This window comes from Columba livia, chromosome 12, assembly GCF_036013475.1.
Source record: "Columba livia isolate bColLiv1 breed racing homer chromosome 12, bColLiv1.pat.W.v2, whole genome shotgun sequence".
NCBI classification, from domain to species: Eukaryota; Metazoa; Chordata; class Aves; order Columbiformes; family Columbidae; genus Columba; species Columba livia.
The window spans coordinates 6,389,957-6,417,860 of NC_088613.1; the positions used below are offsets into that span (position 1 = coordinate 6,389,957).

Here is a 27,904-nt window from a genome sequence, read left to right on the forward strand (position 1 = left end):
TATCAGCAAGGTCAATTGAAAGGCAGAGATTTGTGCCTGAAATTAAGATTCCTGTTGCACATTAACTACTTTCATCCCCTTCTGAGTCTCAAAACATGCCTAGGAGAAATGCACACAGATCTTGTTCTGAACTGTGTAGGAGGTGGAGAATTTTTTTATTGGCTTTTCAGCTGGTGGAGCAGAGAGGGAGGAGGAAAAAAAGAGGAGTTTCTTTAAAGATATTATCTGAAATGATATGTTTTGTTTTGTTTTCCTTGAAGGTATCTGGCAAGTAAATATTGTATTGTAATTGCTGTAGTGTTAGGGCTTGCATGTTGCCTAGCAAATGTTTGTTAATATTTTTCAAAATATTCTAAAAAGGAGATTAAATGAAAACCTGAAATAGTTTTCTCAATAGCACAGGTACGCGTAGAATATACTAATTTAACTTAAAACTCTACAGTATACTTTAATGGCAGATAAAATATCTCAGAATATAGACAGTATTTCTTGAAAAAGCCATAGAGACAGCCTGTGCTTGTCTGTGCTCTGATTAGCGTTTCCATCACAGAAATGCAGTGACCTTCCAAAAGCCAATATAAGATAGAAATTTATGGCCATAATCCTGCTAATACTTAGATTAAGTCTTATGTTTGTGCCTTGAAACAGACTCATTGCCATCAAAACCACAACTTACGCTGAAGTTTGAACAGGTTTATAGATAGTTGCTGCATGGAAGGCTGTTCTCTTTCAGCAATGCACGTATTCATTTGCTCTGGATGGGACAACTGATGATTCAAATATTCTGGGAGAAAAATAACTTTTCATGATGCAATCTCAGTCAAAATTGTTAGAATTATGGGTTTTCTTATCTTTAGATCAGTCACCAGTCAAATCCAAAACTGCTCTGTGGTGAACCCCTGACTAACTTCAATAAAGATTAAGGTATGAGGAATGTGGCCTATTGGGTTGAATTTCCAGAAACGAAGTAACCCAAGGTCTCATTTCTAACTAATGGAAGTGGAAGGGATGTCAAAGAACTGAGCTTTATGCCTTGAAAATGAAGATCGGTAGCTGGAGTATTTTTCTCTCCACGTTCTTCAGCTGCGATGTTCGAGTGGAGAAGGTTCCTTGCTCAAGTCACAAAAGCAATCTTACAGCCAAGTCCCTTTATCTGTAGCTGTGCACACACATAGACACACAAAATCAAGTTTGTTTCATTATCTCAGAGAAAGATTACTCGAAGTACTATGCATAAAAAGTCAAATTTTCCCTCTCCCAGTCCTAATCCTTGCAAGCACAACCATGCCATAGGTATCAGATGGTGACAGACCAGGTGGTTGATCAGATGGAAGACCAGTGCTGTGGCCAGGTGGAAAGAGGAGTCATTGATACAAAATGGATGCATGGGTTAAAAATTCCAGTTACATTATTTGGAAGTGCTTTTAGAAGAGGAGTTCTTGTCACGATCAACCATAATATGTCCTTTAACTCAGGCAAAGTATGTAGGTTGCTCACAGATTTAGGTGCCTTTGAGGATGCCCGATTAAGTTGTCCACCCACACGGGCCTAGTACTGTGCATTATATTTAATATAGAGTTCGGCAAGTGTAGCAGATTATGACAGCTTAATGTCAGATAGTTACATAAAATGTTCAGATTTCCTGTATGGGAGAAGTAGGGTTTCACCAAACATTGGGACTAATTTCTGTGCGCCAAGTGTTGAATGCTCAATGGTGTCATTTGAATGAAACATCAGGTGTTTAGCTGAAATGGGAATTTAGCTGAAAGAAACTTGTTAACTGTCCTAAGGTGCACTTGAGGATGGTTGATGCACCAAAGTTCACCTAGCAGCAGAGATCTCAACCTCTCACATCCCAGGGCTTTCAGATCCATCCAGAGATTAGGGCTGATGGCATGAAATCTGAGGCTCGCTTTATTCCATCACTTGATCATTTTGTACAGCAGGATAGAGGACCTGAGGTGATACCCTCAGTGTAAGAAATCATCCAGAGGACAAAATCATCCTCTGAGTGATGAGATGCTCCCAACAGTTGTTTTAAGGGAATGAAGGGAATGAAGGGAATGAAGGGAAAGGTGATGGACTTCCCAGCCCATAATTAAACCTCTTGAGGACACCAACATGTGCCACAGATGAAAGCACCTGCAGAAAACATCAAGGGCTTAAAATTCTGTTTACTCCTGGTACTTCACATGCTGTTTATTCCAAACTGGACCTGAATTCATCTCTGTGAACCTGAATGCTCAGTCTGATGCTTCACACTCTAGAAGCTTGCATTACCTGGAAACACAGACACATTTTTCCTACTTTCTCTCTAACAGACCACAGTATATATGTCTAACCCATCTCACAGCAACATTAAATTCTACTTGGTTTTCTCTTTCTACCAAGAGACTGTATTTTTCCCAGCGTTCTCCCTCCTTGGAGGAATCTGGCAGAAGGAAGCTCCTTCATTTCTCACAATTCTTCCTACAGTCCTTGCATTACTGTAGGGTTTAGCTAGTCAGCCAGGTTCTCTCTTTATAGAGCATAAGATACTGTCTTGGTTGATTGAAAAATATTATTTTGAAAAAACACACACAATAACATTTTCTAGACGCAAGGAAATTCAAGAAAACAGAAGGACAGGTAGTAAACATCAGATTTGTTTATGATGGTAGAATTTCAGTGTTTCTGTTCATCAATTTTGTGTGCCCTTCATTGGTGTCATGGGTAGAAATCAGGCAGGAAAGAACATATCACATTTTTACAGAGATTCTGATAGCTTTCAGTTGTGCAAATCCAGCTGAAAAGGAAGACAATGGCTTCATTATTCCAAACAGTAAACAACTCTCAGGCGTTATTTTAGAGCTCTGTCTTATGGTAAAGAGAAAAGCAATTTGGGTAATTCTGGCTATTGTCTAAAATACAAGAAAACACACAAAACATTCGCAGAAAATGGATGTTCCTATTGAACTCCATGCTGCAAAATGCCCCCAAGTAAAATATTCAGGAGTATATAATTTAACTGTATATTTAATGCAAATTTCCTGTTTTAATGCAGTGTGACTGCTGACTTCAGTCATTTCCATGTGCTGCATAGTGTCACCCACTCAGAAAAATCTCTTTCAGAACCATTTGCTCTGCACCAAGCCAAAATGTGGAGAAACCAGCCAAAATCTTGACTCCTATTAAAGAAACTGATTTACCCAAATTATAATTATTTTGTGTAGCACATTTTTATTATTTCATTATACATTGGTCATACAGAGTTGATATTTATACAAATATGGCAAAATCCTTTGTAGCTAGAGTGCTAGGAGCACAGAACTGATCCACAATGAGCTACAGCTATATTAGCCAGCATAGGCTTTTTTTAGGGTTATCGTAGCTCACTTTCTTGGGTCATTATTTGTATCATTTCTGCATGGAACTATTTAGTTGTCTTAATTCTGCTTTTATGCCTCAAACTCATTTTCGACCCTTGCTTTAATTGTCTCTCCTAGCAATTTTGCCATCTGTTTATTGCTGGCTGATGTATCTTTCTGCCTCTCTGCTGAGCAAACTGACGTTCGTGTTCTTCGGATGTTAACGGCAGAGAGATGCCAAACAGCTTGTCTATCCTAGTCCTGAGTTTTGGTAGGCTCTGTTGTGGCATCCTCTCTTATAAAAGGCTTTTCTCAGATTACGATTTGCCTGATTGCTGTCCGTGTGCCCAGACTGTTCACCACAGAGCAGGACTTGGCTGTTGGGTCACCACGGGCACATTCCTTTTACTTGTCCCTGGAGGTAGAAAACTGATTTCAAGTCCAGCAGTCTGCCAGATCAATGTAAATCTCTCCCTTCCAGCAAATCTCAGTAGCCTTCCTTTTAAGTCCTCTTCTTTTGACATAAAGATGAAGGAAGACTTTTTGGTCCTCCACTGAAATACTGGTGTCATTTTTCAGAAAACAGAGGAGAAAACCCCACTGGAATGTATCCTTGAATTTCTTCCTTTACAGGAGTAATCAGGCAATGAAATAATATAGCAAGCATAATTCTTGGGGCATCCTTGAAACTCTAAATGATACATTTAATTTAGAACCATTACAGTGCCATTACATGCTAAATACTTTCTGATACCTAAAAGCACAGAGTATTGTGCATTAAGACTTAGCACTCATCTTATGCAATAGATAACTATCTATCCAGTATTTTGATTTTTTAATCTAAAATCATTTCCCATAATGACATTTCTTTTGTTGTCTTTATAATAACTGCCTGCAACATTTAGAAAGAATTATACATCTGGGGTCTAAGTATTGCTAACCTGTATTGCTAACCGCTACTGTAGATTCATAAACTGCCAGAAAAACACTTCAGCTGTACTGACCTTTAGCTGCCACCCTATGTAATATTTATCTATATTACATGGTTATCAAAGCGCTGTATATACATAGAGCTAGAAGGCAGCTTTAGCCACTTGTCCATGTGGGGACATAAAGAGTCTCCATGGACCCTTGGGTGATCTGCCGAGACCTTGGATCTGCACCCACTGCCTTAGTTGGTGGGAAGGGTGGTGCAGTTTTGTGCCCGTCTGAATAGCAAGATGTTTTGCCTGAGTCACCGCAGCTGCTGCAGTGATTTTACTATCATTTTTTATTTATTTTGCATCGTCTAACCTATTGTTAACAACCCACTGAGATCTGACATGAAATAATTGCCTTCATAGGCAAATACACTTCCAGAAATCCTTTTCATTGGATTAAAATAGAGCACGCATTTCCTGGTGTGTGTATTGCTAAAAATAAGCGATCTGGGAGTAAATGAGAATGACTTAGAAATCAAAGGAGCTTTTAGATCACTGCTTTCTCAGGCAGCGAGCAAAGGCAACTGATACAATCAACACCGCAGGGAGGAGGATGCGTTTGTACCATTTAAGCACCGCTGCCTGTCAGGACACATTTGAGCCAGAGATGCAGAAGCTGTTCCCATCGCTTAAAATTATTAGAATGTGAATCACAAGCGCTTAGCAATTTTTTATTAGATTTGTCTTTGTGCGTGTCCTCTCCCCGTGAAAACCATCAACACGCAATTCTGTGACAGAACGTCAGCGTGGATACGTTGGAGAAGAACAAGTGTGATGGTGCCGAAGTGGAAGACATTATTTCAGCCCGAAGAAAATTACACATCTTCATTCGGGCTGACAACCTAAACAATGCCATGCTTGAAACATAAATGATACACTGTTTAGCTGGAGAAGCCATTAGGCATATGATAGAGAGTGGAAGTGAGCTCACTGCCTCCCCAGAACAAATAGGGCTTTGCATTTTACATCAGCAAGTTGACAGGTTTTTAAAATTTTACTTCCAGATTTTGCTTTTTGAATAGAAAATAGAAAAAAATCAATAGCAAGAATGGAGACTTGACATTGCTCCACGCCATGCAGATTGCTCTTCTTCCCGCTGTTACACCTCCAAAGCAGGAACCACACAGATGGATCTGCCAAAGAAACAGCATTTCCAGGCATTTTCTGGCAGCCTGGGAAGTCTTAAGTATTTCAGAACTTCTCTCATTGCTTTTTTATCCAAATCTTTGTGCTCCTAGTTATTTAATAATGTTATGCGGACATTCAGCAAAAACTTTAGAAAAACAGGGTACGTTGCGTCTTTTATCAGGAATGTAACAAAAAAATCACAGGATGCAGGAGACGAGGCAAGTCTCATGTTGTTCTCACATTGATCCTCTTTTATTGCCTTTTAATTTTAAATTAGAGTAATAGAAAATAGAATTGGGAGGAATTTCAACAGATCTTCCCGTCCATCCTTTGCTCTGAGGCAAAATCAACTTTACTTACACCAATTCTGGCAGATATTTGCCTTATCACTATGAGTGTTTTTTGATGGCCATTCCACATGCTCTCTTGACCACTTATTCATTACAATTAGAAATTGTTACTTAATATCTAGTCTAAATTCAAGCCAATTACCTTCTGTCCTGTTTTTATCAAGTGTATGCAGAAAGAATTACTGCACAAAGGAGAAGAGTGAAGGTCAAAGCAGGGTGGTGGAGAAGGACACAGGGTCAGGCTGTCCATCCACCCAGACTTAACCAATACCACAGCAGAGACAAACTGGTGTCAAAGGGACTCAGGGGAGGACTAAGGCTCTGCTTCTGCTGAAGAACCCCTTGTATTCACCAGCAGACTGCAGAATGAACATAAAGAATACAAGCAGAGGATGGTAGTTCAAGTGTCCAACATACTGAACTGGTTTTTATATTAAATTTCTTTCTCATTGAAAGTAATTTCAAGTTAGAAACAAGCGGGTAAGAGATAGAACCCGTTTGCTTCTTTTTCATGCTAACTTCTCTCCCAGAAAGCCATGGAACTGAAGGTGATCTGTCAAATTTCAAGTAGGCTGGCTGTAGCTACTGTACATTGAAATATTCATTTTTTCCACTAATTGCTGTGTGGGAGTTATTCACAGAATGAAAGAACCTTTTGTATTTGCTATCGTACACACCATCTCTAAGACATCACTCCATTATATTTTTTTACTTCTCTGTCATCAGTACACATCGGTATATTACTATATTAGCCATCATCAAAATATCTTTACTTGAATGAAACAGAGAAAGGCATTCAAAACTGAAATTAGGATTTGATTGAGCAGGCAAGTTACTGATTCAAACACATTTGCTAAAAGAAAGCCCCTCATTAGTAGGAGAGGAAAGTTAAGTCCCTCTTGTGATGTTATGAAGTTTACCTTCTGCTCAATTCACAGCAAAGTATTACTAAAGGGCAAAGTTCTTATTCGCTACTTCCAAACATGGCAGGATTTTATCTGCTATTGTTCTGTTTTGCTTTATTTGTTGGGGTTTTTTTTTGTTTGAGTTTTGGTTTGGTTTTGGCTTTTTCAGAGAGGTAAACTGAAACCTATATCGCATACATGGTTACCCATTAGAGGTGGGAATTTAAGTTTTCCTTGGTTTCACATTCCATTTGAAGGTACTGTGCAATATTTTCAAACACTGAAACATGCATCTACATCTCTTAAGAGATCTAAATCCAAGTCAGCAGTGCCAGCACATCTGAAACTAAAACATACAACTGAAAGGAATGTCTTGGAAAGCTGAGTCCGATTTCTTAACCTGTAAGTTGATTAAAGTCCATTTCGGGAAAAGTAAGGAAAGATACTGATTGAGGAACCTAGAAATCCATGCCTGAGACAGTCAGTCAGTCAACAGGCTCAAAAATATGACTTGAAACTCAGTATTATGGGTATTAGGTTCTGAGCAGAAGTATCAGATGAAGAAGGGAGCAGATGGATGGCAGGAGGGTATAAAGAGAAAAAAAAAAGATGACAGACTATGAGAAGGACTAATGATGATGAAGAGAATGTTTCCAGTCTCTGTTTAACATGAGGGTTAATCTTGGAATACAGGGGGACCAAATCCTTATGTGGTCATCACTGCCCCTGCACTGAAGCGCAGAGAGTTGAATCCTGGGATGTTTTAGCTCTATAGTTGTGTTCAGAGTGATAATTGTACATTAGAAGTAATTATTTAGATTAATGTGCATTTTTTCATGCCACAAAAGAGAACCATCATTAGATAATCAGAAGAAAACAAATTCAGTATCAATGAAAAAATCTTGCTTTTTGCGGATAGTGCAGCCCTGTCTCCATGAGTTGTGTTCTTTGTGAACAAGGATGTTTGGTCTCACCATCTTCTGGAGGTACAGCACTGGGGTTGTAATGAACTTCAGCTATGGAAAAGAATTAGGGAAAATTTTCCATTATAAGAGGTTGTTTTAATATATTCAGAAAGAAACCTGTCTATGCAGAACTCACTGATTTAATGTCTTTGGGGAAATCACAGAAATCAGCATGTTTCCAAAACCAACTTGGAATGTTTGGTTCTTGGGTCAGAATTCTGTAAAGACATTCCTTTTCCAGAATACGGGTCTGCAAGAATTTCCCCATCTTGGAGGGCAAAACCTCCGTCTGGGATTCTTCTGGATTAATCAGGCTCACAGCCAGTCTTGTTCAGCTTTCTTTGCTCTTTGGGGAATGGATGAGACAGACCACAGTGCTCCCTAACTGGAAGGAGGTGCCTTGGAATGGCAGACAGCTGGCCCAGAGCAGAGAGTTGTCTTCCATTTGGAGAAGAGCCATACCAGGATCTTACAGGCTTTCATACTTTCCTTAGTATGGCAAAAACCACCTGTAATGTAGCTGTTATCCCCAAACTAAGTCTGCCACAAAGCAGTGAAATGTTTCCTATTTATTTCCATTAGTTGGGATTTGACAGTCACTATATGGAACCTATTGCGTTCTAGTCTGTGCAGCACACACTGTTTTTCTTACCAATCCTAAAATTTATGTCCGGGGAAGTCCTGGGAAGGAAATCTGAACCGCTGGAAGTTGAACTTGTTCCGTTAGAATTTAGACTCCACAAAGCCTGGGACAGTGATTTGTGGTTTGAATGCCTTGGCGTAGATTCAGCAGTTGCACCTGACCCACTCCAGTCTGAAATCAGAGTGTGGAAGACACATGAATAAAACTCTGTATAAGTGTCATATCTCAATCTATTAGAGACCGTGGTGGAGAAATGTCTGTTCTTGCTTCTTGCGCCATCCTTGGACCTGCCTTGAAGCTCTGCAGCACAAGGCACAATTCCTGCTGTTATTTTTTACACTGGCTCTGTCAAACTTGTGCAGGTGGGGCTGGATACCAGCAATTCAGTTTTCTGTTTCCCCTTTAGGCACCAAATCCAGTCATACTCATTTGGATAAGGTGATGCCGAAAAAGACAGCCGGTACACAAAGAAGAGGACCCTTATTGTACTGGGCAGCATGGAGCTGGCTCCTGCTGAAGGGAGCACACTCTCTGTGCTACTTAGAGTGTTTTTGACAAATTTCCCCTCTGCAAATGGAAAGTTACATATTCCTGAGCAGCACACAATGCCCAGGACTGCTGTGTGCACGACACATGCATTAATATGGGATTTTTAGTCTGGTTTCCTGAAACAAACAAACCAACCGATTTAGTTCCTCCTTTGTTATAAACATTCATAATGTCAACTGATTTTGAAAGACACACAGAGGTAGTGAAGTTATTAAACTCTTCCACATTTCTGTGAAAAGTCAACATCAGTGGGGTAGCCCAGAATGAGCCACAGCCCATGATATTTTTTGCTGAGCTGGGAGAGAGCAGAATCTTAGAATAATTTAGGTTGGAAGAGACCGTTGGGGGTTTTCACTCCAACCAAAGTTGGATCAGGTTTGTCAGGCACCCGTCCAGTGGTATTTGACTCTGCAAAAGAGAGACTGTCTTCACCACATCTCTGGGCCACTGGCACCTGTTTAACTGCCCTCATTGTGAAAAATAAAATACAAAAACAAACACGCTTTTCCTTATAAGTAATGGGAATTTCCATAGCTGAAAATTGTGTCCATTGCCTCTTGGCTTCTTCGTGTGCACCTCTGAGAAGAGTCTGTCTTTCCTCTATAACCAGCCCTCAGATATCCCAAGACAGCAATTACATCTTCCTTCTCCTTCCCAGGCTGAGCAAACGGAGCTCCTGTGCATAAAAATAGCTACTAGTATGTCCAATATCCTGCATAATTTTCTGAATCTTGGCTTTATGAAGACTGCAATGCCACCAAAAACATAGCTCATATAAGGGAACACTGAATGGCATGTACATAATTAGAGACCAAGCTAAAATCTCTTGAAAATCTACGTTTTTTATGGCATGCTGTCACCCCATCATTATATCATGTAAGCAGTTAGTAGAAGAGGATAAAGGCCTATTAAAGAATAATTATCCAATGCAATGCAGAAATAATAGAAAACTATTGAAGGGTGACCTATTTCTTAATGTAGAACAAATGTGACAGCAGTAGCAGGCAAGGACTTACAAGTCAAGCTAAACAAAACCCTTCAATGCTTACCAAAATAATTACTCAGACGAAATCTTCCCCAGCAAAAGTGCACTTGGCACTGCTTTGCCACTTCTTCCTTCATTAGGCAGTGAAACACAAAGATGAAGAACCCTAAAGATGTAAGAAAAAAAAAATCACCAGTTTTCAGGTGGATTCTCCAACCTGCCATCCTTTTTCTAAACTTTTTGTATGGCACTCAGTGACCCGTGTGTTATGTGTGGCCAGAAAGGTGGTCCCTGGGCCAGCATCATGTTGGCCCAGAACTGCACTGAGTCCTCTGTGCATGTGAGAGGATGATGGGAAGAGCTTTCTGCAGATTTGGCATAAGAATAATCTGCAAGTCACTGTAGATTCTATCAACGATTTTTATGCCCAGATGGAAAGGACTGTGCCAGCTCCTGAAAAGATGCATTTATTTGGACCCGTGTTTCAAAGGCATGAATTTGTGTCTTTAATAGCGTATCTATCATAGCAATGCTATTGTATCTGCACACTATCATCCCACTGCAATGCAGTTTTCCTCTTAAAATACCTGAAGAGTGTAACACAAAGCTACATGAGCAATCCTCTTCCCCCATGCTTGAATTACATGACGTTACAAATGTATTTCTATTCCACAGACCTAAGCTGCTGTATTTATAACAGTACTCCAATCAGAAATTACCTTGCAAGGTGTTAAAAATGCTGAAGAGATACAAGAACAATATCCTTACTGTTCCCCAGGCAAAAAAGACAAAGCCCCAAGTTATGCCCAAAAGAAACATCAAGCTGAAAGCACTTTTGAGGTCTTGAAGAAAACCTTGTTTCCAGAACCTGGATCTCTTTTGTGTCCTTGATTTCACAGAGTGGATTTGAAAGAGAATAGTGATGAACATGGCTGTGTTCACCAAAAATATTAAGAAGACGTAGGCCACAATGGAGATGTAGAACACTCTGTTCTCCTGAATCCAGCAGCTGCAAGAAAGGAAGGTTTGTGTTCAATACAGAGTTTTTGTGAGCAGTGAAACTAATGAAGCGTGGTTTCCAAAATATGTGTCTCTGATAGCCAGTAAGGGGCATTCCCTAGTGCCTGTTACTTTCCCCCAGTGAGGACATTCATAGAATCTCCCCACTTGCCTTTTTGTGGATGTTATAGAAATCAAATAACTTTGAGACTTCTTTATTTCTGACAAATTCAGATAACTGATGATTGTTGCACAACTTAATAATATATACAGACAAAGACACATTGCCTTAGGAAAACAGGGTTAAATACAACTTAATTAGGAGTCTAAATAATAGTATAGCACAGAGATGAGCACTGGTTAGCTTTTCCTCAGACATAAATCAGTGAGTTTTCCTGCCTTTTTGCTAAAGGTAGGTAACAACTTTCCCTCTGAGGAGTCATGGGTGTGTGTTGCCTTCTGAGGGGATAGAATTCAAATATTCCAGGTAATCTTCACCAACGAGTGATCAGATTGCGCTAAACAGAAATCAGGCAAAAAAATGGAAGCATTCTTTGCTAGAAAAGCCCTTTTAAAAGGAATACAAGAATTCAGTGTTTTCACACTGGAGAAGAGAGGAGGTTGAGATGATTCAATAAAAGAATTTGAAATTATGAAGAGACAGTGATGTGAATTGACATTAAAAAAGCAGAAGCAAATGGGCAAAATAGTAGAGCAATTGTTCTGCCTTTCAGTTTTACCAAAAATCTAGAACATGCAAGAGCATATACAAATGTCCCATCAGGCTGAATTAATGTCACGTGAAGGTTTTTTCAGAAAGAAAAAATGGGATTGACTGGCAGAAGCCGTCCCTGTCCTCAAGCCCAGTCCACTGATGCCAGAGTTCCTCCATGTAGCAGCCGTACAAGCAAAATGATCCAATGAATCAGAACCACTAAAAGGAGAGGGTTAAGGTGGGAAAGAAAAGACAAAAGCAAGAGAGAGGTTGTTGCCTTTTGGTTATTTCTTCTATCTTTAAGATGCTCTGGTGACCATCAAAAAGCTTAAAGTATTGTACTTACAAATTGCTGAATGGATGGCTCTCAGATTGCGAACCATTGCCATAGAAGTCTTTATTTATAATGAGCACAATAGTAATTATAATAGCTGGTATTCCTAATAAGGAAGGCAAGAGAAAAAGACAAATTTAGAGTAAAAAGAAAAATGGAGACTATGAAATGATATCAGGTAATCTCAGATGAGTAATTACAGCAGACATGTACACTTTAGGACCAAACTCTCCTCCTAAAGCCCCTTCTGAAATGAGTGTAATTAAATGTGTGGCACGGCAGATTTAATCTCCCTATTTATATAAATTACAAATGAGTAGGCATAGAAATATCTGTGTTTTCAAAATGTTTGTGAGTATTCAAACATCTCCAGAAGGGATCCAATCTGGTTAAATAAAACCAACTGATTATTACAAAAAGCTGAGTGTCAAAAGATAAGCAGACCACAGCATTTTGTGTTAAGATCTGATAGAGAAAGACGTTTCCCAGACAGTGTGTTATCAGTTTTTCCTTCCACTCATTTCCCATTTCCCATATTTCTTTCAGTTCTGGCTCTTCTGTTGAGAATGGCTGCCACCAACAACACCATCACGGATGGCTGTCCCCGAGAACAATTATTTGTGACATTAAGGATAGAGATGCTCATACACTGCACACTATTCAAAAGCCTAAAAAGCCATTTAAAACAGCATCTAGTGGTGAATCAAAAAATACAGACCAAATTCTGCTCTGGGTCAGTGAGTGCCTCTGATAAGAACCATTTCCAGCAGCTGAACCAGCATTTTGGGTCCTAACTTACTTTTGCAAATATGCCCCTATCTTAGAGATGTTAATGCGCACAAAAGTGGACGAGAAATCTGCTTACTTACCCCAGCCAGCCATACAGCATTTTAGGATGTACTTGGGGACATAAACATTGAAAACTTTGACAAGAGCCAAGTAAAAGTGAACAGACTCCAGGCACATCCAGGTGAAAGCTGCAAGAAGGAAATAGTGAAGGAGCGCGGCCACGGTGACACAGAGACCCGGCTGGTTGAACGAGGACAGCCAGGAGTTGGTGAGAAAGACCATGTTCAGCATCAGCAATGCAGCACAAAGATTGAGCAGGATTTTCGAAGGGTTGTCTCTCCGCAGCTTTCTAAAAAGAAGGGGAAAACACACGAGGTTATGAGTGCCTGAGTTGTGCTGAGTCCATTCGCTAAGGCAAAGTAACACAAATGTGTATTTGTCATATCATAAATTGGCTTATTGTAGTGTAAGTTATATCTACGTTAATGTTTTATAGCACATCACTAGTGTGTTTTTGAAGCAGATCTCCCAGCCTGGAAAAGCAGAGCTTCTATATACAGGGAGACCTGCTGTGTTTTTCACACTTGGTGGAGGTGAGACAGACTTGACATCATATTTTTACTACTGATATCAGATATTATTGTTATTGCAATATTATTGGATTATGAAAGCATCCTACTACCTAAGCCTAGAGCCCCATCATACCAGGAGCTACTGGCACAGACAATATAAAATGAGACCCATCCAAAAAGACAAAACACAAGAAAGACCAAGAGAAAAGTTTCCGTATTATACTGTTGATATCATCCAATGTACAGTCTATATGCAGGGAATATTCCAGATTATTGACATGATATTTTACCCATGCCCATGAGTAAATTTATGAAACGACCAATTCAGGAACACAGAAGTTGCCGAACAGTTCAGACTAATGCTTATGTTGAAGCATGAACATTTGAATCCCTCTCACCACAGTCACAGGTGAAAATAAAGCAATATTTATACTATCAGCTCTCAGTATTCCCTCCCTTGCATCACAGCATCAAATATTACCAGACATTCTGATAGTTGCTGCAAATTCATTATTGCCAAAATAGTAAAAGTTAGGTAAAAAAAAGCATCAGACTTACTCAAGGGCTAGATATATCACCAGTGTTATACCCAAAAAAAGGGAAGAAGCACCACATCCTGCATAGCTTATCAGAGTTAATACACGGTCATGTGTGGTATCTATCTCTGTCCGGGACAAGTCCTATGTGACAAGATAAAGAATCACAGTTGTTTGCCATGACAGATAAAGAAAATTGCTTTCCTCATTTTCACACCGATAAAGAAATCGATTTCTGTTTTGCTTACTGCTACTTTTGGAGGGTTTCCATTAATAGTCCTACAGAATATCCAAAGTAGTATTCAGTATTCAAAGTATCCAGTAATAGGTTGTGAAGGCAGAAAAGCTGTACTTCAGAAACCACAAATGCCACAAGGATTCCGGGATCTTGCCAAAATTATTGCAGTGGGAGCTCGCTTTGTAGGAGAAACTCTGCTTTGTTTCAATGGCAGCTGCCACACTTGGGAACTGCACAAACCTGCTAAATGTCTTGGACGTGGGAGGATCCTCCATGTCCAGAGGGCCTCCTTCTGCCAAAATCAGCCGGGAGCCTGGGCCCTGCTTCCCCACAGCTGCTGTCAGGTGTAATATCGAGAGGATTTTGTCATTCCCTGCCACAGCTTTGTTTCTATTTGACGAAACTTCAGACTAACAACCCACATCTCTGATGCACAATCGGTGGTGCTGCTAAATACTTGTAACTGCGCTGATCACTGAAGTGGCAGTGCAGAAGAGGAGTGGTCTTAAAATCAGACCGAATTCTCTCTGCTTAAATGGAAACTTGAGCAAGTTGTCTGTAATCTATAACATCTGAATTCCTTCCTGTAGCAGTCCTGTACTTCCTACCAGGAGGGGCTTTGTGCCTCTCTGGGCAAACCTGGGCAAGCACCCCAAGACAAAGGGATGGCCTTACCCCCCAAAGGGATGGCCTTACCCCCCAAAGGGATGGCTTTACCCCACCGAGCAGTTGTGCCCTGCTGAGATTAGACAACTTTAAGCTACTTAGTTCGCTTTGATCTTGCCTAACACTCTGCGTTCATTGCAGCCCATTCTCAGGAAGTCATCTCATTTCTTGATGTTCAACTTTTAGAGGCAGTTTTCTTTGTATTACAGAGACTATAGTTAATGACATTTCTCCCCATATTTATATTAAACTTCACTTTCTGATGAAGCATAGATAAAACTTTCAGAAAGATGCAATGTCATTAGTAGCCGCCGGCAGGTAATAAATTTAACACAGTATTTCCAGCGCAGCAAATAACACATTAACGTTGATTAAGTTACATTGCAAAGAAGTAGAAACTACATCTGTAAAATGAATTTGCCTTGAAGCAAGTGACATTTAGAGGACTTTATACCATAAAAATTATTATAACTGTTTTGTTTGTTATTACTGATTTTGGCAAAATTGCAGATATCTAACAGCTTGTATATCTCCCATCTCTCCCCAAAACTAGTGATGTCTTTGTTTAGTGCCACAGGACTTTTTTGGAGATGATTCACACAGTACTTACCAGTAGGACTCCAAAATGGGTAAGATGGTTACAAAAACAGATTGTGTAATTCATATCTGTATATTCCATTTCACACCCCGATGTATTCCAACCACCCAGTCCATCTGTGTAATAGAGAAAAAGGGATTTTTAAGCAGAGCTAGTCATGCTCAGTCATTTATAGCTCTGCAACGCACAGAATGTGTGAATATGAGCTCAAGTTAGTACAGATTGCAGGGTCATTTAGCAGCACACAAGTGAGATTTCACACAGGAACACATCTTATATAGTTGCCTGAGAATCTCAAAATTTGGATGAAAGCCTTTGGTGGAATGAAGAAATTTCTGAAGTCATTTACATGCCCGCACACAGAGATAGGAAGAAGGTAAGGAAAAGTGTGCTGCGCCAGATCATGCTGCAGGGTGTGGAAATACAGAAGGCAAGAAATATTTACAGGGCAAAGGATTTGTTTAGGCAGAGCATAGCACTAAAAGAGACAGGTCTTTCCTGGTAAGATTAAATTTATGGCCATATTCATGTGACATGTATGACGTATTTAGAAGCTAAGCTTCTGAGTTCAAATATATATATATATGTTCTAACAGCAATAATTGCAGAGAAAAGCTCTCCTACTTGTTCTGAGTTAACCCAACACACAGTTATCTTTCTATGTCCATTGAGTATCTGAGCCGTATTCAAGACTTGACCATAGCAAAGCCCCTACTGACTCCCCTGAAGTAAATGTGGGAAGTCATAAACATTTCATTGCATTTCTGTAAGTCTACTTATTCATGTACATGCATCATTGTACAATGTTGGCCACATATTCCCGAGCAGTAATACTGGTTACTGGAGTATTGATGTCAATGGCAACCAGCAACAGACTCAACAGGACAGCCTCCAAGTTTCAAGCTGCAATGCCAAGGAGCCAAAGGGTCTGTGAGGCTGGTGACAGAGCAAGTGTGGCAGCTCTGTAAATAGCACTTACTGTTCTTCTGAAAGTCCCAAAAGACACAGTGCACTGCTGCATTACCCTGAAAGCAGAGAAAAAGGAGGCTGTGACATTTATTCAGTACGTCTGTACACCACCTGCACTTGCAAATGATACATCTTGCTGTAATCAGGGTTTAGAACTAAGGCAGTTTGATTTGATTTCCTCTGTACTGCTTGACCAGAAAACCCACTGGTCTCTGTGATTATTCGCGTGGTGGTGCTGCATGAGGGCTGTAGGTCACTGGAGATGCCACCAGTTCAGAGGCAGGTGGACACTTGGTCATTGGGAACCAGCTGAGATACCAGCTGTGTCATCCATGGCACCAAGAGGGTTCCAGCTTCCGCCTTCCCCTTTGCCAGGGAAGTCCTGTGAGTCAGTGATTTTCCCAGTTTTTCCAGTCTTTCCGTATCTTGTAGTCTTTTCAGGACAGCAGAAAATCTGACAAGTTGTCCAGCTTAGACCGGTTCATGTGTCTAATCTCATTGGCTTCATATGCTGAGATGTCATACTGAATTACTTGTGAAATTCAAATGTTATGACTAAGACCTAAAATAACAACCTGAGATTTTATACAATAACAACAACAAAAAATTCTCACCACATGAAAACCTTTGGTTTAGAATTTCAGTGTTTCCTCTTTGTCTCTGAAACCAGGCAGGTGAGACACCCAAGATACAACAAAGCTTGCCGGCATATTGCAAACAGCTGAACAGATTTAAATGGGTATTCAATGCAATGTTTTCTCGTGGGGACATTCTAGTTTATTACTCGTAATGCTGCAGCAAACTTTCCCAAGACACAGATTCATTTTATTTTATTATTAATAAAGTTTAATAAAGCACAGAGTTTGCAGGAAGCCACCCTACCAGATAAGCTGTTAAGATGTGTGATCTGTACACTGTCAAGTATAATTAGGCAGAGAGCCAAAGATGTAGGTTAGGGTGATATATCATTAAATATTTAATTAGGATATTTTTTAAAGGTTGAGGAAAAAAATCTGAGAGGTGCCAGGTGGCCTGGTGGAGTAAAACTAACAGAAGAGAGGGGGTACCCAGATGAAATCTCTGGGGATATATTATTTGCTAGAACTTAATAGAAAGAGTAATTTGCCATGAAAGCAGCATTTTCTAGCTCTCATTAACTTTAACTCAAATTAAATTCAGCTTACTGAATAATTTTATTCTACCCTGGGTTTGCAATCTATTTGTGTTAGTTTTGGTTGATATATCATGGAGAGGTCAGGCAGCAAATGTTTTAAGCTTATTTGTCCTGTTGCCAGTTTGTTGTAAGGCCTTAGCCTGAAATAGGCTCTACTTCAACATGTCTTTGATGAAATGAACACATCATACCATATTTTGGACTCTGTGCTGAAGAGTAATAGTCACAGGCTCATTAAGGTTCTGAACTGATGCATTTTCAATGCTGGCACTCACAACATAAGTATTCAGCCTCTCCTTTGTTAAGCTGTTATCCTGCAGTGGAAAAATAAACGCATGCAAAGAATTCCAAGTCATTTCAGTTACCAGTAATCCTGCTCTTCCCTGCATCAATTTTTCAAAAATTGTGTTTCTTGGAAATGGTGATCAGCTAAACACCCTGGGATGCCTCGTGTAATTTAGCTACTTGCTACTTCATTAGCAGATGTAGTTAGTTGCAAATTCAGGGAGAGTCTCCATATGAGCTGAAGCAGAACAGAATTTCAGATGCATCAGCTGGACCGAGAAAGCTGTATAATCATTTCAGTACATCAAAACATCCAGTTGTACATCATTAAGCTCATTAGACAGCAGACACAGTTGTGAATGCTGCTTCTGTGTGCAAAGCATTGCTCAGCACACTGTATGCTTCATCATACTAAAATAAATGTCTCTGTTTTTAACACTACTCACCCACCCCACCCCCCGAGTTAAGAAAACAGCAAACACTAGAATAATCCTAAATGCTGCGTATCAGTGCTCTTATAGTCCTAATGGAGACATAAATCTTGAAATCCTTTTTGTGATATTTGACATGTACTGTGCATATTTCTCAAGCAAGATCTTACTACCAGAGGAAGATTAGAGCATGTTTTGTTTCCTCCTATAGAAGAGCAGTATTGGAATAAAACATCATTTGCAGAAAGCAAACAAAAAGTCTAAGGTCTCCAGACACTTCTCAGAGCATCATTGCTACAGCAAAGGTTTCGCTGCCTGGGTACATTTTCACTGCACATTTCTTAGTGCTCCATCAGTCTGATGCTAAATGTGCCCAGAACAGATGACGCTATTGGGATTTTTCTTTTGTACACACTAAGAACAGCTGGACCCATTACTGCCATGTTAGCATTTGTTAGGAGTCGTAGTTACTGCAAAGAGTGAAGTAGTGCCAAAAAACTTAAACTGGATCTTTGGATGCTTGTCTGGGTGAGAGTGCTCAATCCCAAGGAATTTCTTCAGCGATTTTGGCAAAAACACCGAGGCCAAGGCCTTTTTGAAAGGCTTTTCTTGAACATCGACCTGCAGGAGAGAGAGATGACATGCTCAGAGCTGCCTTCCTCAGGTCAAATACAACAACCGTATAAAATGGCACGAGTGTTGTCTGGTTTAGTCAGTGGTCCCGAGGTGATACTTTGCTCTCACCTTGAGATCCATGCCTCTGTGGTAGGAGGTAACGCCAAAGGCCAGTCCTTCAAACATGCTGGGATCCGGACGCATCACCAGCAAAGCCAAGGAAGTAGTAACAACAGACGTATTTCTTTCTGTGTAAGTCACCTTATAGCCTATCTCCTCAGTCGCCTTCAGGATACTTTACCAAGAGCAACAGCAAGAAGAAGGAAAGGAAACAAGAAAGAAGTTTCATCTCTTTAAATGTTCTCCTGGCATCATCACATGCAACCAGGAGACAATCAGCTAGAAGCTTATGCTCTGATTTATGACCACAAGGAGCAATCACTAGAGCAGAATGGGTCCGTTTTGGGGTAGATGGCATTTTGTCTGGCACAGGCTCGGGTGACAGCAAGCAACTCAGTTAGCATGTTCCAGTAGGCTGAAAGTCTGGCAGGAGGAAGGAGCCTCCTGTGGGGACAACACAAGGTGGCTCTGGGAAGACCTGAGTCAAAATTCACACCCATTCAAATACTGCATTTCATCTCGAAGGCAGTAACTTGTAAAACCTGCTAATTTGATTATTTGTGATCATCTAATTTTACTCAGGTATCAGCTTCTGTGAGGACATCACGCTAGCACTAGTCAACTGTCGTCACAGTGGTTCTGCTCTTCTGAGGTCCGATTTATGGAAAAATTAATATACCAAAGATTCTCCTGTCCATAAAAAATTCTAAAGGTGTTTTAATTACAACTTGTACGTACCAATTCCATCTCCATTAAGGATCAGGAATCCAGAGCCTATTAGAATATCATCCTTGTCCGTATAACGTTACATTTCATGGGAGGAGAATTCAAAGCAATGGATATTTCACTTAAAAAAGCCCCACAGCCTGCTTCAGAAGGCAGAGGTGTTGGGTGCTGGCAGCTATCACAGCCCCCGCTCCCCACACTGCAGTGCAGTAGATTTGAAGAGGGAACATACAGCCGAAAGGATCACGATGCTACTCAATGCTTTCTCTCCAGCAGATCTGCTAAGATATTCTTGGCTATTCCTCTTTGCGGACTCCTGAGTTTGAAAAGGCAACATATAGTTGTTCAGTACAAACCACTGGGCTGTTGCATAGCCTGTGCCCCACCTAGAGCTTAAGTAAAAAATTCTGTTTTCCTACTTTTTATATTTCTTACTTCGATATTTCTGATTAAAATATTGTTTTAAATGAGAAAAAAATGCAGGTAGGCACAGTCTTTAAAATGAGAGATGCTAAAAGAGTTTTTAATATGATGAACACTGCATCTCTTACACTGTTGGTTAGCATTGGATTTGCCAGTGCAAAGTAGAATACTCTTCCCTGTTTGGAGGTTCAGACCGTGCAGTGAGAAGTGGGTAAGCTGTCTTGCCCAAATCAGAAATTAGTAGACTCTGTGTACTTTATTTGCCTTTGTAAAGGCTGGCAGTATTAATAGTTTTCTGAATAGTGCGCTGCTCAGCAACAGAAGCCTTCCAAAAACAGGTAGTTGAGTTACCTTTAAGATAACAAAGGAGAGAGTTGTTTTTAAAGTTACCTAGCAACCTCGATTTTAGCATGTGTGAGACTCCCATAATGGACATGGGATCCTAACTGTAGGTTTTGAAGTCTGACATGGAATAGCTATGTTTGAATACTCTTTATCAGCAGAGGTAGAGCACTCCGGCCTGGTGTGCTGGTGGAACAGACACGTGTCTCCAGGCTGACCTGCCAGCACATCAGCTCCTGGGCTGCCTCCAGACGAGATGCTCATGGAGAACAACTGTGATGGTGACTTCTGCAGAACTGGTTCTGGGAAAAGCACCTTGGGCGACACAATAACCAGTCTCTACTGCTAAGAACCACAAACACGTTAAAGATCCATGTACAGAAATTGCTACCTCTTGCGGTGATATTTTAATAGACTGACTCAATTACTCCATTAGCTTAGGAAACCACTTCTGGGCAAGTTACCTTACCTATTGGTTATTTTTCTAATGTTCTGATCTTCTATTTCTTGCAGCAAAATATAGTTTAGTATATACAATATGGTCTCTGCAAGTGTCATGCTCATATCTGGAAGCTTTACAATATCAGCAAGTTTACTTGCAATGATTTCTAATTCTTCCATATGCAGTGTTGCATCTGGCAAGAGGTATAAAATATGCCGTACAACATCTTGGCCATTCTCTGGGGAAAAAAAAAGTACAAATGATTTATATAGCATAGCTATATGTCTAGCTACACGTCTCTATGTTAAAGCAAGAAGTTAGTCTGCTTCTCCTTTCTTTCCATGTGGTCACAGTGCTTCTGATCTGTTACAAAATTGTGTCCTAAGAGTAAGTCAATAAGCCCTCGACATGTCAATGAAACTGGAGAAAACTTCAAAGTAAAATCTAGGTGTCTCAGGTTGTATTTCAAAGGAAGAAACACATGTGCTTTTCATAAGAATATCATCACCTGCTTTTGGATTATCAAGTTTATCTGTAAATAATATTCAGTTTTAACTTTGGTCACATTTACAAGCCTTTGTGTGTTCAAAATTACACAAGATCCACCCCTTTCCCCAAATGCTGCTTGACTGGTGTAGCAGCAAAAGCAAATTCTGAATGGTATAGCTGGAAATGTTGAATTTGCCATTCATCATCTCATCATCCTTCTATAATTATTTTACAGAAGCATAGTTTTACACCCTGGGAGTCAGACAGATTGTATGGAACTGCAGATTTATTTCAATGATCTGTTATTTGATGCCACCGCTGAGTGGGTGGATAAGCTATGGTATTGTTTTTGTTCACCATTCAAACAACTTGCTCTGTTTGGCATAGCTTAAAAAAACATATATAATCAGATGGTAAAGGGTCACCTTATAGCTTTCAGGAATTACATCACAAACTTTTCAATTCCATATACTGATTTGTGCTTCTTTGTATGAGATATTACAGACTATTTTGATGTGGTAACAGAGAGAGTATAGACAGGCAAAATGCGCATTATTCATTGGTTATTTGCTTAATTCCAAATCTAAGTGTAGGATTTGAGACAAGTCTTGAAAGTGCTAGCTAGAGAATTTTGAAGCACCTGAAAAATTCATCTATATTAACGTGAGTAGGATGCACATAAAACCACTTCAGTTCTTCAGATGTCCAACATAAGCATTATCTGAGTATAGCTATTTTTACTTTGATTCACTATGTTACTGAAGTACAGAAGGTACCTTACCTTCTATTATCATGATATCATGGAGGTCTAAAATATTATTTGGAAGTTCTTCCAGTAATTCACATTCAGTGAAATTTGGTTTCTTCCAAAAAGCTTGCTCAAGTTCGATATTAATCGCACTGGAAAATGAAAACAGTGCATTGTTACAAGAAAAAATATGTAATCATTGATGTTCCTCATATTTCCCATTTACGTAGCTAAGAATGTAATTAATTAGCCCAATTTTGAAAACTGGCTTGCAAGCCAGATCTGACTTAGAGCTCATTTAGCAGAGTGGGAGCAGAGCCCAAGCGCCAGAGGAATTTGAAATGCATCTGGAGGTACTGAAGGGCAGGGAGCCATGAGTGAATGGCACAAAATGCTACAGTGCATGTGTTTCCCCTCCTTGCTCAAGCAGAAAGTCAGGTTCCTACCATGCTGGCTTGCACTTGCTGCAGGTGATGGAAAGGATGCAACAGTCCCTTTTCCTGCAGCCCGTGCAGGACTGGCCCTGGGAACTTTGCATCTTCCTTGTCACGGCAATGCTGCGTGCCATGGCAGCCCGCCGTCCTCTTTCCCGCCACACAAATCCTGGTGCTCTCTCTTGTTTCCCATGCAAGAACCCAAATGAAATGGTCTTATCACTCACCAACTCCTTCGAGCAGACTGCAGGGGGTTTTTCCTGCAGCTGACCTCCACTTTGGTAGCTGGACTTGTTAGCGGCCAGGAATAATTCCCCTTGTAGGTTGTGTGTGAAAAGCTTTCTGGGCAATCCATTAGTGCTGAGGAAGAAATACATAAAAGCTCTTTAAAAATATTTAATAGTCAAAAAGAAGGCCCCTCCTGACACCCAGGGACCCAGCTGTTCTCTGGACCTCCTTTCCTAATGAGAATGAGCTATCATTTGCAGACTGGATGGGAGTATTTTACAAGTTTATTGGCTGCAAGAAAACATTTTGCTTAAATATTTCATCTGTTCTTCTATGACCTTCTTCTCTTTTGCTTGATATGTTCAGTTCTCAGGTAAAGTGTTAGTCTCCCATCATCACAAGCCGTGTTTAATGACTACATCCTGCAGGCTTCTCTAATCCGAAGGTGCTTTCTGACTGCCCCTCATTATCCCATCCATGTCTTTCCCCTGACCTTGTAGTTTTATTGTCTTTTATAAGTCTTCAGTATAAAATAATGCTTTGGAATTTCAGGTACAGTCTGTTAGCTCTCATCTCTACCTTAGTCCTGTGTTTTAAGGAGCAATAAGAGATTGTAGCCAAACCAACGAAGACATTATTTGGCATCTGGGGCTTCATCCAATATGCACTGGCATGAAGCAAATGTCAGCAATGGGTTTGGTTTCGGTGTTTGTCTCCAGACTCCCGCAATAGCCAGGCTCTGGGGCACTGCCCATCAGCAGGGGCTCCGGGATTCACAGCTACATCAGCCTGACTTTGCCTTCATTGCAGAGGTGCTCAGACCTGCCTTGGCACCAGGATTCAGGTTTTAGCTCAACTCCATTTGTCTGGAACTCAAGTTTTTGATCTTGCTGTCATTGCATGATGTTCTACAGCTTGTGCATTGGATGAAGTCAGTCTGGCTACTTGCAAGGATGTTTTCTAGCCTAACTTCTCCACAAAATTTAAATTTGATGAAACACTTACAGCCAGAATTACAGAGCATGTGATTTCCATTGAGGTTTTAATAAATTATTACCTATTGGCTTGACAGCCACATCTTCGGGATTCACATATAGCGATAATGGCCCCTCTTCATAAACGTCATTCAATAACTGTTTGATCTTGAGACTCAGCACTTCTTGTATTTCAAGTGATGTGGCCTTTATAATGGCCTTACAGACATAGCTACAAATATAATACACAAACAAGGCTACCATATTAGTAATATTTCACAATTATAAGTGGCTTCAAAGTTAAGGAGTAACTCAGAAAATTATACTGAATTGGCTAATTTATGTATGTATTTTGTTCACCAGAAGAGCAGTCCTATGGCAAATGTCACCAAATGCCAGTACCTTATAGCTGGAAATGCTTTCTGAAGTACAAATTTATTTGGAATACTTTTAATAGTTTCATAGTAAATATCACAAAAGGTTTCCTAATCATGTTATCTTGGCAAAGGAACATCTCTGTGACAAGTAAGCACTTTTCAACCGTGTTTTAAAGTTTGAAGTGAGCTAGTTGTAAAATGATGTGGTGCTTGAGTACCCTTGTTTCCAGACAGAGGTGACAAACTCCAAGGCTCCCCAGAATTTAACTAAGGCTCCCCAGAATTTAACTAAGTGCTTTCAGTATCTCCACTGGATTCTAGCTTTTTCACCTCTAAATGGCTCTTCTCCTGGATAACTACGTTTGCTAACTTTTGGAGGTTAGGTAAGACTGTATCTCTCTGAGTGGCTTCAGACACAGCAGAAAGAAGCAAGAATCCAGCTCTCGGTTGTGGGTGGATCACCTCAATGGGCCTCTAATTTAACTGAGAGTTAACAAGTGAGATTGCCTTAGGACTGGGATGTTTCAAGTGTTTCCAGCTTACTCTTGTCTCTACACAGTTGTTCCCCACTAAACATGGCCTTTGTAAAACACCTGCAACCCCTTGAAGGTGATAGGTGATAGGAACCCAGCTCCCCTTCCTCTTCTGGATGGAGGTCAGAAGGCAATTAGGATTTCCTGCAGATGAGGTGCAGCATTCATCCTGGCGTCCTTCTTGGGCACTGTCCACTCACAGTTCTGGCCCAGGGGAGGCCACTGCTCACACCTAGCTCTTATGGTGCAGCATAAACTTCCAAGCCTGCTATGGAAGCACTTTGAGCCTCCAAAAATACGGGGTTTGAGAGAGAGACCTTGCATGCTCAAACACATTTCCCCAAGTCAACCATCGCTGTGGTTCTGACTCCACACCTGCTTTATACAACTTAATGTTCTACAATTACTCCGAAACTAAAACAGCTGAGGAGGGGTGTAATTTCTCCTCGCCTTAAAAATGAAATCAATACGAACTATGGGAACCCGGTTCATAACCATGGGTCTTACCTTTGTGACATCTGCTTTGCCTTCATCTTCAGTTCACACAGAAGGACACAAAAAGTTAGAAGCTGGTTAGAATCAACTGACGCCAGTTGGATTTAAAGGAAAGCAAATAACAGAAACTCAGTGTGCTCCTTAAAATAGAGCCTGGGGCTTTAAATGTTATTGGGAACCCATCTCTCTAGAGGTGCATCATCAGGATAAAACAGAACATCGTAGTGCATTGATGCTGCCTCATGCAGAGTGGATCTCTCTCACACTGCTCGGGGAGTGTGCTCACCAGAAGGCTATTGCAAAGGAGACTGCTTGCAGATAGTGCTGGGCACATCCAGCATTCCTTTGTCTGCAGAGAACGCATCAAGATCTACTCAGACACAGTGGCTCTCTAGCCCAACTGTTTACATGGGGTACACCTACCAGATGAAGGCAAATATTTCATAATTTCAACAAAACACAATAGCATCAGCATTTAGACCACACAACTACTATATCCTCCATACATAGATAAGAAAAAGTAAGATTTTAAATCAGAAAATAACAAATTACATACATGATCCCTCTTATAGACACTGCTTTGTGGATAATTACCCCTGCAAGCAAAAGAGAACAGAATAATTATTTCATAGTAAGCATATAACATACCCCATTCTGCTGTCACCTAAAAAAAGAATATCGTGACCACAGTAAGCCAGACCTTGCAGCAGAGAAGTAATCCTGAATGCATATCTGCATAAGGTATATCTACATAAATGGCCAAGACCAAGTGCTGCAGCCGATATACACTCCGACTAAGAACGCTTCTTCCAGAATGGACCCACCCTTCTCTCACGGTTTTCCGAGTCAGATTCAGCCCGTGTAAACAGTGCAGTGTGTTATTGTATTGCCATTTGTAAAGCAAGCAGTAACTGTGGAAGTCAGAGAAGAAAGCAGGAATTCAAAATATGCATAAAATGATAAAACTCGATGTGTGTGCAAGTGGCACTTCTATGAATTGCTAAATACCCCTCTCAGCTACGAGAATATATGAATACAGCTGGATTGGGCTAAAAGGTATGAAATAGAGGAGTCTTGAGCAACAAACCGTTCCTTCTGAGCAGGGTCGTGGAACTGTGATATCCTTTCATTAGACACTGCCATGTGTGTACCTACTTGCACGAACCAGGCAGCCCTCCGGGCTCTGTGACCCTCATTCCATGGATGGATGTGACCCTGAAACTCCTTTGCCCTCACGTGGAATCATTGAAACTGGGCTTCAGTGGTACTAATGTGAACGAACCCTGCAGGTACCAGCGCTCTGCTCTGTTTTCCATCTCCTGCAAATACCAATTTCTGTACTTTTTGAATTGCCAGGATGGTGTACCAGGTAAATCAGCCCACCTGGCTCACTGCAGCCGCAGCAAAGGTTTCATGTTCATCATGAACCAATAGATATGGCCAAAGATGAGGTCTCAGACTGGCAGCAGATACCTGCCTTGAATTAGGCAAGATTTATATTTTCAGGTTAATAAGACCAGTAATCAAAATGTGGGTGTCAAAATGTGGGTGTTCCACATGATTGCAGTTGTACAGATCTGGGGGTTTGGTTTACACCCTTGTCATGGGACTGGTCAGTTGTGAAATGGGTATTTGGAACCTGGCTGCAATTTCGCTAGAAGAACAGAGATCAAGGTGACACCACTAGACAGCTAGAGGCTTACCTGACTTTAAAGTTTGTCACAACAAATTCTTCTCCAGTAAATATTATACTAAACTGGAAATAAAACAATAACATTTTTATCAACTTGATTCATCCATACTTCATCTAGACCTACTTGTAAATTTAGAATTGTCATCAAATTTCTAAAACCTGATGAAAATGGCTAAGAATTTTTGCAAAATGTCAACACTTTTCCCTTCCTTCAGAATTTAATTTTATCCTGTTAAAAATACGTTGGATAACATGATTCTGAAACGCCACAATATTGTTACATGGATACTTATTTCTGTGTTGTTGTCCCACCAGTTTGCATTCTGCACCAGCTGTCCCTATCATCTGATACTTGCTAGAAATACATGAGAATGAGAAAAGAAAGCTACTCACCCAGTTTTCAAGAAGCTTCCTTGCATCGTAGTAATCAGGAGCTCTCTCCGTTTTGTAGAAAAGAGAAAACTTCATGTCAACATTAAAAAAGCTGACTGTAAGAAGAGAACATAAGATACAGCCTGTAGTTTGCACAGAAGGTGCCTGCAGCCCTTCCCATCACCTCACCCATCCATTGAACCAGTCTTGTTGCCCATTCCCATGGTTACTGAGGCTCTTGGGGAAATCCCAGACTCCAAGTGTCCAAGTCTAAATTACTGCTGCATTGCTAGAAAATGTATTAAAGAGTCTAAGGGCTCAAACACATGGTCAAGTTATCACAGCTTAACAAACAAGTTGTAGTTCATACTTGCGGGTGCACTAACTTGGCTTTTACTGCCTTCTAAGAACGCATAGGAAGAGATAGGAGGATCTGCTGACGTGAAACAGCTTAAACATGTGACTGTTTTGAATTGTCACGGGTAGCATGTCAGTCAGTGTCACTGACGATCGTGTCGGCATTTAAACTGGCCTCGTTTAGCACTTACGCGGAATGGCACCATTGGTACTACTGGTTGGAGGTAAGGGAGGCAGCGTCAGAGCCCTTGTTGATGATGCTTCACTCCAGCCTGCTGAAAAGAACATTAAAAGGCCTAAGAATGCACAGTGGTGAAAGTGTGAGGAAGAATACAGTTCAGGTGAGAGAGAGGGACGAGTCCTTCAGCAAAGGTTGTT

At 40.5% G+C, this 27,904-nt stretch overlaps 1 protein-coding gene across 5 annotated transcripts in view; it reads right to left on the bottom strand.

Annotated features, from left to right (window-relative positions):
- Positions 1–3,207: 3,207 nt before the first annotated feature.
- ADGRG4 (adhesion G protein-coupled receptor G4) overlaps positions 3,208–27,904 on the bottom strand; it is a 33,069-nt gene continuing 8,372 nt past the window's right edge. For 3 of the 5 annotated variants that reach the window (XM_065077546.1, XM_065077549.1, XM_065077550.1), the window contains 21 exons: positions 27,718–27,801; positions 27,191–27,285; positions 26,808–26,860; positions 25,661–25,700; positions 25,117–25,142; positions 23,783–23,931; positions 22,725–22,857; positions 22,097–22,215; positions 20,854–21,064; positions 18,903–19,068; positions 18,630–18,779; positions 17,634–17,756; positions 16,279–16,324; positions 15,312–15,415; positions 13,820–13,941; positions 12,770–13,038; positions 11,913–12,006; positions 10,572–10,861; positions 9,917–10,018; positions 8,328–8,489; positions 3,208–7,726 (listed from right to left, as the gene is read on the bottom strand). In XM_065077546.1, the coding sequence (XP_064933618.1) occupies positions 7,599–7,726; positions 8,328–8,489; positions 9,917–10,018; positions 10,572–10,861; positions 11,913–12,006; positions 12,770–13,038; positions 13,820–13,941; positions 15,312–15,415; positions 16,279–16,324; positions 17,634–17,756; positions 18,630–18,779; positions 18,903–19,068; positions 20,854–21,064; positions 22,097–22,215; positions 22,725–22,857; positions 23,783–23,931; positions 25,117–25,142; positions 25,661–25,700; positions 26,808–26,860; positions 27,191–27,285; positions 27,718–27,801 (2,666 nt within the window). In that variant the 3' untranslated portion in view covers positions 3,208–7,598. Of the gene's footprint in view, positions 7,727–8,327; positions 8,490–9,916; positions 10,019–10,571; positions 10,862–11,687; positions 11,786–11,912; positions 12,007–12,769; positions 13,039–13,819; positions 13,942–15,311; positions 15,416–16,278; positions 16,325–17,633; positions 17,757–18,629; positions 18,780–18,902; positions 19,069–20,853; positions 21,065–22,096; positions 22,216–22,724; positions 22,858–23,782; positions 23,932–25,116; positions 25,143–25,660; positions 25,701–26,807; positions 26,861–27,190; positions 27,286–27,717; positions 27,802–27,904 lie in introns of those variants that run through there. The other 2 variants (XM_065077551.1, XM_065077547.1) reach the window with 2 other exon arrangements.